Source organism: Oncorhynchus mykiss, chromosome 13 (genome assembly GCF_057628025.1).
Source record: "Oncorhynchus mykiss isolate SJ-2025 chromosome 13, ASM5762802v1, whole genome shotgun sequence".
NCBI lineage: Eukaryota > Metazoa > Chordata > Actinopteri > Salmoniformes > Salmonidae > Oncorhynchus > Oncorhynchus mykiss.
In genome coordinates, this window is record NC_143034.1 from 34,850,685 (window position 1) to 34,865,242 (window position 14,558).

At 40.3% G+C, this 14,558-nt stretch overlaps 1 protein-coding gene across 1 annotated transcript; it reads left to right on the forward strand.

Moving 5' to 3' along the window:
- Positions 1 to 3,875: 3,875 nt before the first annotated feature.
- On the forward strand, positions 3,876 to 12,448 carry LOC110487394 (uncharacterized). Its single transcript, XM_036942375.2, has 2 exons — positions 3,876 to 4,289; positions 10,887 to 12,448. Exons 1-2 carry the CDS (start codon positions 3,923 to 3,925, stop codon positions 12,347 to 12,349), a joined length of 1,830 nt encoding a protein of 609 aa, XP_036798270.1. The 5' UTR covers positions 3,876 to 3,922; the 3' UTR covers positions 12,350 to 12,448.
- The last annotated feature ends 2,110 nt before the right edge of the window (positions 12,449 to 14,558 follow it).

Here is a 14,558-nt window from a genome sequence, read left to right on the forward strand (position 1 = left end):
CTACCTGCCCTCCAGGACACCTACACCACCCGAGGTCACAGGAAGGCCATAAAGATCATCAAGGACATCAACCACCCGAGCCACTGCCTGTTCACCCCGCTATCATCCAGAAGGCGAGGTCAGTACAGGTGCATCAAAGCTGGGACCGAGAGACTGAAAAACAGCTTCTATCTCAAGGCCATCAGACTGTTAAACAGCCACCACTAACATTGAGTGGCTGCTGCCAACACACTGACACTGACTCAACTCCAGCCACTTTAATAATGGGAATTGATGGGAAATGATGTAAATATATCACTAGCCACTTTAAACAATGCTACCTTATATAATGTTACTTACCCTACATTATTAATCTCATATGCATACGTATATACTGTACTCTATATCATCGACTGTATCCTTATGTAATACATGTATCACTAGCCACTTTAACTATGCCACTTTGTTTACATACTCATCTCATATGTATATACTGTACTCGATACCATCTACTGTATCTTGCCTATGCTGCTCTGTACCATCACTCATTCATATATCCTTATGTACATATTCTTTATCCCCTCACACTGTGTACAAGACAGTAGTTTTGGAATTGTTACTTAGATTACTTGTTGGTTATTACTGCATTGTCGGAACTAGAAGCACAAGCATTTCGCTACACTCGCATTAACATCTGCTAACCATGTGTATGTGACAAATAAAAATTTGATTTGATTTGCTCCAGTTGTCTTGATAGATGTGGAGAGTCAACACCTGTAGTTGCTCCACCTTTTTGGTTTGCTTCCTGTCTTTAAGTTTGGTGTGGGTTTTTCTTTTGTTTGCCTCTTCTTGGGCAGATTTAGTAGGTCTCATGGTGGGTGTCTTTTATGTCCCAGTTGTTGTTACTAGTCAATTGTCAGTGGACACCCCCATAGTGTCTTTCAGAGCCCCTCCTAAAACACAAGCTAATATTTTGGCTTGGACATTTTAATCAATGGCATTTCCCTGGAATGCTCATTAGTCTTTAAGTTATTGTTTTTTATCCTCTTATGTTTGTGTACTAAATATTTCTGTTTATGTTCATTGTTTTTTCCTGTGAAGCCATTGTGTTGCATCGATGTCTGAAATGTGCTGTATAAATAAAGCTTGATTTGATTTGAACATATTGCAAAACAAATTAACCCAGTGACTGACCAATCAACAGACTCTTGGTCCCTGTTAGTTCGGAAACTGTATGAAACCCACTTTTCAAGCCTGCTGAAGGTGTGGCGGAGTGGTAAACACCACCCCCGGCTCTACCAGGGGCTTGAGGTGGTCTCCCACAGCTCTGCTTATGTCATGTTCTGTGGCCTTGCTGTTCCATTTCTTGACCGCCCCTGCGACACAGAAACACATTTAGTCATATTATATAAAACTCTCAAAGTAATGGATATGGAGCATCTACAGCCTCAGTTACACCTGGCACCTAAATGTGACTTCTGTCATCTGATCACTCCAAGCTGCATTAGGTCTGGATGCACAAAAGTCACAATGTGCTGCATTAGGTTTAGATCTGCCAAGATGGGCATTGTGTTCGGAATTTGAGTATGGCCACCGAATATGCATAAGCAATGTAAAGAGATGGGGTGAATGAGTGGGGAAAAGTACATTTGACACAAATTACCTTCATAACATCAAAGAACAAATGTGTGTCTGAGTGGAAAATAACTTTCATACAGCCAAAAGGGGTGAGAAATTACACCAATATCAGTGGACAACTTGCACTAATGTAAATAAAAATGGTTGGAACATATTCCCTTTAGCTGACGTGATGAACCACTAAGGGGACATAAATATTTACCATCTAAACCATGTGTGACCTCTCACCTCTCTGGCTGTAGAAGTGTTCTTCCTAACCAGTCCCTCAACAGCTCTCTGACTGAGCTCCACCCTCACTGGGTCTTCAGAGGAGAGGAAGGCTGAGGAGGGATGGAAGGATGAATGGATCAGTCAGTCAATAAAGTGCAGAGCTGCTGTCTGACAAAATCACTATTTTAAATCAAATCAAAGTTTATTTGTCACATGCGCCAAATACAACGGGTGTAGACCTTACAGTGAAATGCTTATTTATAGGCTCTAACCAATGCTGTGAAAAAAAGGTATGTGTGTGTAGGTAAGTAAAGAAATAAAACAGTAAAAATACATTTGATAAAATAGTAGCAAGGCTATATACCTGATAGTCAAGCTTATTGAGGTAGTATGTACATGTAGGTATCGTTAAAGTGACTATGCATATATGATGAACAGAGAGTAGCAGTAGTTTATTAAAGTAATTAAGGCTTTATGACTGCTGCATATCAACTATCAATCACTTAGATCATGTATTTTCAAGTAGAGATACATCCTTAGGACGTCACTAGCCCGTTGAAGTTGACTTTTAAAATGGTTATGGTAGGGGTTAATGTTAGGGTTTAGGGTAGGGATGTCCCAAGGATACTTGATAGCATTGACCATTGTGCATTCTTCCGTCTCTTTTATGTAGCAGGTGTAAAAGAAACACAGACAAAGACAAGTAGGCGCTCAGGTCATTATGGTCATTGTAGTTTAAAAAAAATAGCATCTAATTTTGCCAATCTGTATGTGGGGTTGTTTGAGAAAAATGTGATTGTCAGCCCTTACAATCCATTATAGCACCTCATCACGTTCTGAAAAAGGCTTCATTGATGACGTGTTCCTTCTATTCCAGGGGACAGCAGAGGAACTTCATCGATTCCACTCCTTCATCAATACACGCAGTGAACATCTGAAATTCACCTTCACCGTTGTTGTGTCTGAAACAAGTTACCCGATGGTTGGATGATACCTTTCTCGTCAATCATCTTAAATACTTGAACTGGAAATCAACCAATCCTCCATTGTTAACGCAGTGGAAAGGACAAATGCTTTATTATCTAAAAATGTAAAGTGAGTGGACGACGGAGAGAAATAAAATGGTAAAGTTACGGTAAAGTTTAAAAGATCAAATACAATATTTTCCCCAAAAATGTTTTAAGTCCCATTGCAAAGTTACACCTCACTGTTCTATTTTTGGAGTTGTTACATGAACCCGATCAGAATTCAGAAGAATGATAATGTCAGGTGTGAAGTAATATGGAGGACCAGCCTATTCCGTGATGTAAACTGCAACAGAAATAACTTCAAATGTAGAACTTCATACTAAACCGATCATTTGCGCTCATGACTTGAGTGATTAAAGTAAACCAACGTATTGGAAATACATAACGCCATCTAACCAAAAATCAAATAATATTAGCTTTATGCAGTTATCTTAGCCAGCCAGCTAACATTAGCTATTTAGCCAATTAGCTATTAGCCTAACCAGTGTGGCCAACCAGCACGGTTATGGTCAGCGAGACCAACTACCGGAGACCAGTTAGAACCCAACTAACAGTAAGCCAAGGTGGAAAAAGTTACAAAACTCCGTAGTCTAATTCACAGAAAACATGCTGAAAAGTAGTGATGGGGAAACAAAGCTTCCTGAATCATTGGCTCTTTCCAGCCAATTGTGTCAAAAAATAGGTTAATTACTCAATGCTTTGAGCGACACAGAATTTAGAACAGCCACATTTTTATAGATGACGTCCCACACCGCAGCAGCATTGCCTTTATGTCATATATTACCCCACTGGCCGTGTTCGAGAGCATCAAATCATGCTGCGTTGTGGGTAAACGGTGACTGGCTGACTGATTTATAAATAATAATGAGTAGTTATTTATGATGCAAGGTGATTTTTTAATTAGTTAGTCAGCAGTCACCTGCACTGTCGGCTGCAATGTCGAACGAGCCCAATTTAATCAATACCAAACTAATCAGGTGTTCGACGAAATGATTCTTCAGACGTCATTGATCACGTGCTGCTGATAAAGTGACACTGCTTTGAATTATATTTAGCGACTTCAGTAAATGCCACATAGGTCCAATCTCAAACTTAACCCCGTTCCTGCTGAAGAAGAGGAGGTCTGCTGGATGGAGAAAGAAGCTCTTGTGAAAGAGGAGGAGGAAGAGGAGGCTGTTACAATACAAAAACAAGTAGAGGGTGAGGCTGTTACCATGAAAGAAGAAGAGAGAGACGTTTCAGTTAAAGAAGAGGAAGACGAGTTCAGAGTTAAAGAGGAGGGTGACGACGTTTCAGTGAAAGAAGAGGAGGGGGAGGTGACTGTCACATCGAAAAATGAAGAAGAGGAGGAAACTGGATATCTGGGCCCGGTTTCACAAACTCATCTTAAGGCATCCAATGGTTCTAACGATGCACGGGCCCTGATTAACACTAGTAAGTACTGTCTTAAAAACAGAAGCACAAACTCTGCGGTTGTTGAACTGATGTGTGGTGTTAAAGGGGAAATGTGCAATTGCTACATCCATAGACATCCTTAGACTTTTAAATTCTTTATTTATAGGCATTGATTCTTGAAGAATATAACACATGCCTCATGAGCCTAATGAAACTGTTTACCACATCAGAACCCCAATATAAGCTTCTTTTTTTTTTTACTCCAATGTTTAGAAACAATGTAAAACAACACTGTATAGCCTCAACATAGTTAAAACTATAATGCTGATATCATGGATGGTCAGTCCTTTCATCCATAGGTCTGTCTATGAATTTGAGAGTAGTTACATTTCTCCAGCCTCATCCATCATCTTATTACCAAAACAGTGGTGGAATTACAGCTTTGTTATTGGTTGAACTGCAGATTGGTTGATTGATTGTTGTGTGGCTTTTTTAAAGGGGCCACATAGTTTTTAAACAAAATGGCTGCCCAGAGTCCTGAGCTGTGTCAGAAAATTCATACTAACTGCACTATTTGTGATATTAATTGAGTGTATAGTCTGCTTATTGGTCATAGTATGATATAGTTAGTATGCCAAAAGTTCCCGGATGTCGTACTAAATTTGCCAAAATATGACGTATACACGCAGTACTTTCGGGCCCATAATGCAATTCTTCAGGAAATGGGCGTGGCTTCAACGTTTCAGATTTCAAGAAAATTGAGGAAAATATGCAGCCGAAGTCCAACGAGAGAGCGGATACAAATGAACTGCTTTAAATAGTTATGACAAATGTAATAAAGTAATGACTTTTCAAATAAGTTACGTTACACGTTATGTTAGCTACACTATCCTTACAAAACGCATAGCATATCTTTATAGCAGTATGTACCAGAATGTGAGCTAGCTACCTAACGTTAGTTGGCTACTTATACATCAAACGTGCCAGTATAGTAACTATATTCTAACTAACTACCCAACGTTTAGTGACTTGATTAGAGAGCAGAATAACTGATGAATTTAATAACGCTCAACACCCGTTGAATATGGCCGGTGTCAGTAAACATCTGCAAATAAGCTCAAATTAAATTGTTGCCAGCAGCACAGTTAGTCACCAATGATTTGGATAACATGAAAACAGCCTAACCAGCTCTGCTAGGGAAAGTAAAATGGTAAGAGTGAGGTTCTCTCTGATTTGTGTCTAGCAAGCTATCCAATGTTAGCCTGTTAGCGTGGGTGCTTTACCGTCATTGTCAGAACTCTTGGATTGACCCTACTCCTCAGCCATATAGTATTAGTTTACAAACAGTGGCGTTATACGAGCTTATGTTTTGGTTTCTGGTGGGGTAATACGGTTGAAACATTTGAGGCATTTATAAGTTATATTTTTCAAGAATCAATGGTTATATAGTATATGGGTCTTTCTATAACTGCCAGTGTAGATTTCCTGTTGGGGTCAAATTGTTAGAGCTGTTGATAAGTCATTGTATAATATTCTGGCAATTATTTTCATGCCATTACATTAAAGGCGAAAGATTGTATTTTCTTAGCAAGGTGTTGCTCAAATAATGTTAGCTGCTAATCGCTAGCTAGCTTGCTAAATGTATTAAGAGTCAGAGCAAACGTAGCTAGCTAATACTGCCCGGTGCTGGTGTAGGCCTAGATAAGCATGTTTGTGCAGTGGTATCTTATCAGAGAGGAGTAAGCGAAGTATGAAGATGAAGGCTAGCTAAAAGGCTACATGAAGTAAGAAAACAACATGTAATGTAACATCTAATTAAGGTCAACTGGAAACACTGACCAACACTTTGGTTCCTACCATGTCTTCTCTGAGGTTTATTGTCAGACTACACTCATCAGGTGTATTGCTGCCCCCTACAGTACGGGGTTGTAAAAAAATAACCAAAACGCAAAACAAATTGGGATTAACAAATCATACTAATTACCTAAAATAAACACAAACCAAATTCACTCCACTACCCTGAATTTCAAACAAAAATTGTACTATTCAGATCCCTACACAGGTGCAGGAAGCTGAGAGGGGTGGAATGTCTTCATTCAGTCCTCCCTGTAACATTTCGTCTGTACTGGAGATCCAGAAATCTATCTGCCGCCTTCACAATGATGTCTAGCTTCTTAGATGTTTTTTATTAGTTTATTAATCCAATTTATCACTGCGGCAGTGAGGGCAATGCAAACGCAACTTTGTTGTAGAAACTCCTCCAAACTAATGCGGAAACTGCTAGTTTTGGACGAAGGTTACTAATAATTTATTCATGCAATTTTTCACTTGCTCTATAAACACAACACAGTCCACCTTGTTCACTATTAGTGTGTTGGGATCCTTCTCCTGCATGGCTTCACTTCAGACTGGGACATGAACTACCTTCTCCTCTCTACTCCTTCAGCTATTTTCACTGCCTCCATATAGGACACCTGCTAGATGGGCCTGATCATCCTAGCTACTGTGACATCCTTCATCTGTACAGGGCACTCCGGGAACTCGGGAACAGGATTCCCATCACAATTACAACATGCTTCATCTGACTACGACATATTTATTCCTTCGACAAACACTTGCCACATGTACAAACTGCAGCGGCTTCTGTATATCTCACTTACCCAGGTTTTACATAAGATGGGAGAACCACTTCACCAAACCACAGTAAAACCTTCCATCTATCATTAATTTTAATCAACGTGCGTCTACCTGAAATGTGTAACCTACACCACACAGCTTTCTCCTTTTGCGCTGTTGACACACAATCAGTATCATACCACTCCTGGTCACTCGAACCGATTCCACTTTACCCAATTCATCCTTCACCAACTTTGAGACCGTTAACAGGTCACCCACAAAAACATCCTTGCTGATGATTCCCACTCCAACCCTAAACTGCTGTTCATTACCAACTTTAGCCCTTTTCACTCCACTGTTCTTCACCATCGTCCACTCAGTCTCACCAACTGTACTCACGCCAAGAGAATCCCACAATGCTTCCTCCAGTCATCCCCTGGACTCCCTTGCTCTGCTGCGAAAGATGTGAGAGTTTGTGTTCTCAAAGTAGCACCTATATTGTCTCATTCCATCTATATTGTTCTTATTCCATCTATATTGTTTTCATTCCAGCACATATGTTAATTCACCAACTTGTTAACCCTTTCGTCTGCACTACTTGCTGTCATTTCCCTTCCTGATTTTCCTCTCTTGGATGTCTCCACCATGCTCCTAGTCTGTCAGTAATTCCTCCCTGGTTTATTAATTGGTAGTCATGTCAAACAACAATATATATTAAAAGAGCTGCACATTCTATTCCAAATCTAGAATTGGAATCATCATTATGTTTCCATGATTTCACCAGCCTATAATGTGGACACCAAGGATGTGGATACCAAGGAACTTGAAGCTCTCAACCTGCTCCACTACAACCCCTTTGATGAGAATGCGGGCGTGCTCAGTGGTTAGTCCCAGGGTCCTTAGTGATGAGCTTTGAGGGCACTATGGTGTTGAACGCTGAGCTGTAGTGATGAACAGCATTCTCACATAGGTGTTCCTTTTGTCCAGGAGGGAAAGGGCAGTGTGGAGTGCAATAGAGATTGCATCATCTGTGGATCTGTTGGGGCGGTTTGCAAATTGGAGTGGGTCTAGGGATTCTGGGATAATGGTGTTGATGTGAGTCATGACCAGCCTTTCAAAGCACTTCATGGCTACAGACGTGCGTGCTATGAGTCGGTAGTCATTTAGGCAGGTTGCCTTAGTCCCTGTGCCCAAGAACACTATGGTGATCTGCTTGAAACATGTTGGTATTACAGAGTCAGAAAGGGGATGAAAATGTCAGTGAAGACCCTTGCCAGTTGGCCAGCGCATGCTTGGAGTACACGTCCTGGTAATCCGTCTGGCCCTGCGGCCTTGTGAATGTTAACCTGTTTAAAGATCTTACTCACATCGGCTGCGGAGAGCATGATCACAAAGTTGTCCGAAACAGCTGATGCTCTCATGCATGTTTCAGTGTTACTTACCTCGACGCGAGCATAGAAGTTCTTTAGCTCGTCTTGTAGGCTTGTGTCACTGGGCAGCTATCGGCTGTGCTTCCCTTTGTAGTTGTATGTGGCAAGGGTTGGAGCCGATGTTCAAGGGGTATAGCAATCTCCCCAGGGTAGCAGTAATACTTTGAGATTTGTCCACAAAGGGATACCCCTCCCCATAGGTGGCTCATTATTGGGATTCATTGCTGATTCCTACCTGTAGCTCACTATGATGTTTCTAGTGATACAGGTTAAGGGCCCTGTTGGAGATTGCTGGTTGGTAGCTGAGTCGAGGGAACAAGCAGAGTTGGACACGGCCATGTTATTATCCCACACAGTCTCTGTGGTTCATATGAACCCCGTTCCTGGGAATTAGATTTGATTAGAAATTGTCCCAGTCTGTTACCACAGAAGGGGTCTGTTTGTCCCATTTCCAGCTAGGTAAAGAGGCGCGTTGTCATTTCCAGAGTCAGGTTATTTTGGTACTGTCCATATGTAGCTTGTTTTTGGTCACAGAATGGCTGAATAAGTGCAACATTTTACCTGGAGCTAACTATGCAGAGCATAGCGCATGTCGAATGACTTTAGCTTCCCTCCAGGCCTGAGGGCACACGCTCTCTAGTAGGCTTAAATTAAAGATACGGAAAATAGGAGTGGCAATATAGTCCGATATTATCCTCAGTAATTTTCCATCTATATTGTCAGACCCCGGTGGCTTGTCATTGTTGATAGACAACAATAATTTTTTCTCCTCTTCCACACTGACTTTACGCAATTCTAAATTACGATGCCTGTCTTTCATAATTTGGTCAGATATACTTGGAAGTGTAGTGTCAGTGTTTGTTGCTGGTATGACATGCCTACGTTTGCTAATCTTGCCAATGAAGCAAATCATAAAAGTAGTGGGCTTTGTGATGAATTCAGTTAATTTTCTGATTCAGTTAATTTTTTCCCCATAATTGTATGTAAGGTTCTCAAAAGCTTTTTTACTATCATTCTTTATGTCCTTTATCTTTGTTTCATTGTGTCTCTTTCTTTTTATTCAGTTTGTCACATGATTTCTCAATTTGCAGGACATTTGCCAATCGGTTGTACAGCCAGACTTATTTGCCATTCCTTTTGCCTCATCCTTCTCAACCATACCATTTTTCAATTCCTAATCATTCCACTGGGATTTAACAGCTTTTACAGTCATTTTCTTAATGGGTGCATGTAACTGGAATAATCAATTTCATAAATGTGTGCAGCGTCTGGTTGCACCTCATTACACACCACAGAGCAGCAAATATTCTTTACATCGTCAACATAGGAATCACGTGTCTTATTAAATTATTTGAGACACACAAATGACTTGAGGGAGCCAGAGATCAAGATAGCCTAACCGCTGCTAATGGCCTTCATAAATTCTGACGTTATGCTCCTGAAGTTTTCTGTAATAGGCTACAAAAGCAGTCGGCAACCATTTTAATTTGGAGTGCAAATTTATCTAGCCATTTCTACTGATCTGGTGCCAGTTATGATTTTCAGTCACATTTCACTGGAACAATTTAATTTATAATCTCAAAATCATTGTCTGTGATTAATCTACATTCTATATAAATAGAAATTAAAATTATATACATCTAAATAATGTTTATTGCCATTGTCAACTATGTAAAAATATTCTACATAAAGCCAACAAATAAAAACATCTAGAAAATATCCAGATAAAAATAAATCACATTGGCTGCGCATGGCCTGTCGACATAGAACTTTAAACAGTGTATCAACTACCACCTAGGTCTGTCCGAAACGTGATAGCAACATTGTATAAAATATTCTGGGCTCTCAGTTTCCCGCACCAGTGAGTTTGGGGCAGACGCAGCTGTAGGCTATTTGTGAAAGGGAAGTAATCAGGTATTGTATGACATTTCCACTGGATCAGAGCATTACATTTTTCCCTTTCATGTCGAGTGGTTATCAAGAGTGAGAGCTGGAAATATTTTACTAAAATCAATAGTTCCTCAAAGTATTTGTAAGACTTTGTTTACTTGCTGTTTGAGGTGAAGAAAACATTACTTTGAGAAGCTCCACAAATCATTAGTGGTGGTGCGTAAATACTATCAGACATCCCCAAATAGGTGAATCGCTCTCTGCCCTCTTTTGGCTAAAATGCAATTTGGTTGCAGAAACTCCTCCATGCTAATGCGGAAACCGCTAGTTATACCAATACCATAGACCTACTGTAGGACCCATAACTTCACCTAACAACAACAACAACAACAACAGACCTACAGAAAGGTACCTATATTGGAGACCAAAAGTTGTCTGGCACACTGCTTAGGATTTCAACAACTTTAAAAACGTATTTCTAGCATACAATCGTCGATATTACTACTAATGGGAAAACAAGACAAAATATGACTATTGTTGTTCACTTGACTTTCTTAAGACAAATGTCAAATAATTAACATTCATTACAGACATCATTGTTTGTACAACATAATGGCTACGCTGTTGGCATCACCTTTTTACAGTTTATTTTTTGCTTTTGTGGGCCTTAAACCACCTGTCTGACTTTTTGATCACACAGAGAGACCTGACTATCGTGAATCCTCTGGGGGGCCTCAACAACCTCATGATGCTGACGAGGCAAAGAAAAGTCTCTCCACGTCAAAACACCTCAAGAAACACCAGCAGAGACCCACAGGGAAGAAATCTCATTGCTGCTCTGACTGTGGGAAAGGTTGCAAATCTTCATCACAACTTAAAATACACCAGAGAACACACACAGGAGACAAGCCTTATAGCTGTGGTCAATGTGGGAGGAGTTTTACTTCATCTAGCGGTCTGACATTACACCAGAGAACACACACAGGAGAGAAACGTTATAGCTGTGGTCAATGTGGGAGGAGTTTTACTACATCTAGCGGTCTGACAGTACACCAGAGAACACACACAGGAGAGAAACGTTATAGCTGTGGTCAATGTGGGAGGAGTTTTATGTCATCTAGCGGTCTGACATTACACCAGAGAAAACACACAGGAGAGAAACGTTATAGCTGTGGTCAATGTGGGAGGAGTTTTACGTCATCTAGCGGTCTGACATTACACCAGAGAAAACACACAGGAGAGAAACCTTATAGCTGTGATCAATGTGGGAGGAATTTTACCACATCTAGCGGTCTGACAGTACACCAGAGAAAACACACAGGAGAGAAGCCTTATAGCTGTGATCAATGTGGGAGGAGTTTTACTACATCTAGCGGTCTGACAGTACACCAGAGAACACACACAGGAGAGAAACCTTATAGCTGTGGTCAATGTGGGAGGAGTTTTACTACATCTAGTGGTCTGACATTACACCAGAGAACACACACTGGAGAGAAACCTTCCAGCTGTGATCAATGTGGGAGGAGTTTTGTTCAAGCTAGCCATCTGACTCAACACCAGAGAACACACACAGGAGAGAAACCTTATAGCTGTGATCAATGTGGTATGAGTTTTACTGGATCAAGCAATCTGATTCGACACCAGAGAACACACACAGGAGAGAAACCTTATAGCTGTGATCAATGTGGGAGGAGTTTTGTTCAAGCTAGCCATCTGACTCAACACCAGAGAACACACACAGGAGAGAAACCTTATAGTTGTGATCAATGTGGGAGGAGTTTTGTTCAAGCTAGCCATCTGACTCATCACCAGAGAACACACACAGGAGAGAAGCCTTATAGCTGTGATCAATGTGGGAAGAGTTTTCCTACATCTAGCCAGCTGACTTCACACCAGAGAACACACACTGGAGAGAAACCTTATAACTGTGATCAATGTGGGATGAGTTTTACTGGATCAAGCAATCTGATTCGACACCAGAGAACACACACAGGAGAGAAACCTTATAGCTGTGGTCAATGTGGGAGGAGTTTTACTACATCTGGCCAGATGACTTCACACCAGAGAACACACACAGGAGAGAAATCTCATAGCTGTGATCAATGTGACAAGAGATACTCTGATAAAAGATCTCTGATCAAACATCAGAAATTACATACATGAAGAAGTTGTTTCCTGATATCAATGAAATAATGTCACAATGAAATTGTTTTAACATTGTAGTAGGAGTATTTTAATGACGTCACAATGTAGAATGTTTTAATATTGTAGTAGGAGTATTTTAATGATGTCACAATGTAGAATGTTTTAACATTGTAGTAGGAGTATTTTAATGATGTTCTACCTTATCGTCTGCCCTGTTCAATTGATTGCAGCATGATATGGATATTAGCCTCAGGGGAAAACCAGGCTCTGAATTGAAAGAGTATTATTTAACAAAAAAAATAGCTGTTTTACACTTACTGTGTTGGTGACCCACTTTAATCAAAATGCAGCACTTCAAAATGTAGCTAGCTGTTTTCTACAAGTTGAAAAAGCTGCTTGTTTAAAAAAATACATGTAATATGATAATTGTTGCAGATGTTTGTGTATAAACACACATGAAAGCAGTATAATAAATTGGTCTATAATCAATTTTATTAACAATCTGACATCACTCCAGTATTTCTTGACAACATTCAAATGCTAATAGTCTTTATTCCACTACTGAAGAAGCATGACTCAAATCACCTACTCATATTTCAAACATTCAGCCTGACAAAATATACATGTTTTATTGTTCTATGCCTCACCATTAAGTGAAGTATTGCCAATACATATTAACAAAGGAGTGAACATTTGGTTTTGATTTTCATATTTACAATTTATGTAACATTTAGTAATCATAAGCTGACCATATTTGGGTACAATTATATTGACAATGTTGCCCTGCTTTTAGAATATCAGGATTCATTCTCAGATGTGCTAACCCAAATGCATGACATTGGGGACTGGGCCCGATCCAACAACATGCCTATCGAGTGAACCCTGAAAAGATAGAGGGAAGTAAGGTGGAAAGTTACTACGGATATTACAGGAGTTGGTTGCTGATTGTGTCAAGGGTGAGCATTCAGCAAGTTTTGCGTTTAGACAGTTTTTCCGTATTGGAGACGAGTTTTTGGGGGGGCTCGTTCCATGGGGACGGGAGTTCTAGAAGCGTGTGAGTTTCAGAAAGATGCGAGTTCTAGAAGCTAGTGAGTTTTAGGATTATATTGAAAAAGGATTTAAAAAATAATACGATTGTATATTATTTAGAAATGCGTGTTTTTTCTTGTTTTTAATTGTAGACAGCCAGTGGACACTGTTTATATTGTAGAAGCATTGTAGTTGATTATGTGAAATGGAAGTTTGCTGTTGGGGGTGAGCAAACTTGTCCAACAGAAATATAGGATATATTAGTAACCTAACGACTTATAGGTCGTTAGCATGTATAGCTCGTTAGCCCGTCTAGCTCGTTAGCATGTAGGGCGCACTGATTGGTGTCACCTCGTTAGTCAGTATGTGTTACACATGTGCTGACTTGTCCATCTCGTTAGTGGGAAGGTGTTTCACCTGAGCTGGTCCAGGTTCTATTTAAGAGTGTCTGGCCCCGTGCTCCAGTTGTCTTGATAGATGTGGAAGTATGGTTCAATGCAAATGTGTCGTGAGTGTAAAGTTTGTTTTCAACTCTCACTCATTAAACACGAATCAATCAACACACGCTTCTTTTTGAACGCCTTAATATAATACCGGCGACGCTGCCAGTGTGACGTTTAATCTAGTAGACGGGACGCTCCTTCAACACAACAGCTAGTCAGACACCTCGGTAGCTTTTTAGCAAACAAAGCTACAACACTGACTCTCTTTACACGGTTTTGGTGTATATTAGTCGCTGTGTATTAAACACATTTTTGTCGTATGTACTTGTTGCCCCATTCAATTATATATTTACGTTGTTTGTCAGCTAGGTGATTTGCTAAATTAGCTTAGAACTAGGCTAGTCGCTAATGCTAAATAGCTAACATCCTCGACAATGCGGTCACTAAGCTACTCTCCTCCTGTTAAAGAAGAAGACGTCTGCTGTACGGAGAAAGAAGCTATTGTGGAAGAGAAGGATGTTACAAAACAAAAACAAGTAGAGGGTGAGGCTGTTACCGTGAAAGAAGAGGAGGATGCAGTTTTTGGAGTGGAGGAGGGGGAGATGACTGTCACGTTGAAAGAGGAGGAAGCAGTTTGGAGTGAAAGAGGAGAATTCCGTTTTTGGAGTGAGAGGGGAAGATGACTGTCACATTGAAAGAGGAAGAGGAGGTTGGAGATCTGATTAACACCAGTAAGTACCGTCTCTGCAGTCATT

What these genes read in the sequence shown, in the direction of transcription:
- LOC110487394 (XM_036942375.2), top strand. Translation starts at nt 3,923, where the DNA reads ATGCCACATAGGTCCAATCTCAAACTTAACCCCGTTCCTGCTGAAGAA. An exon ending in ACGGGCCCTGATTAACACTA is followed by an intron (nt 4,290 to 10,886) that starts GTAAGTACTGTC and finishes TTGATCACACAG; the next exon opens with AGAGACCTGACTATCGTGAA.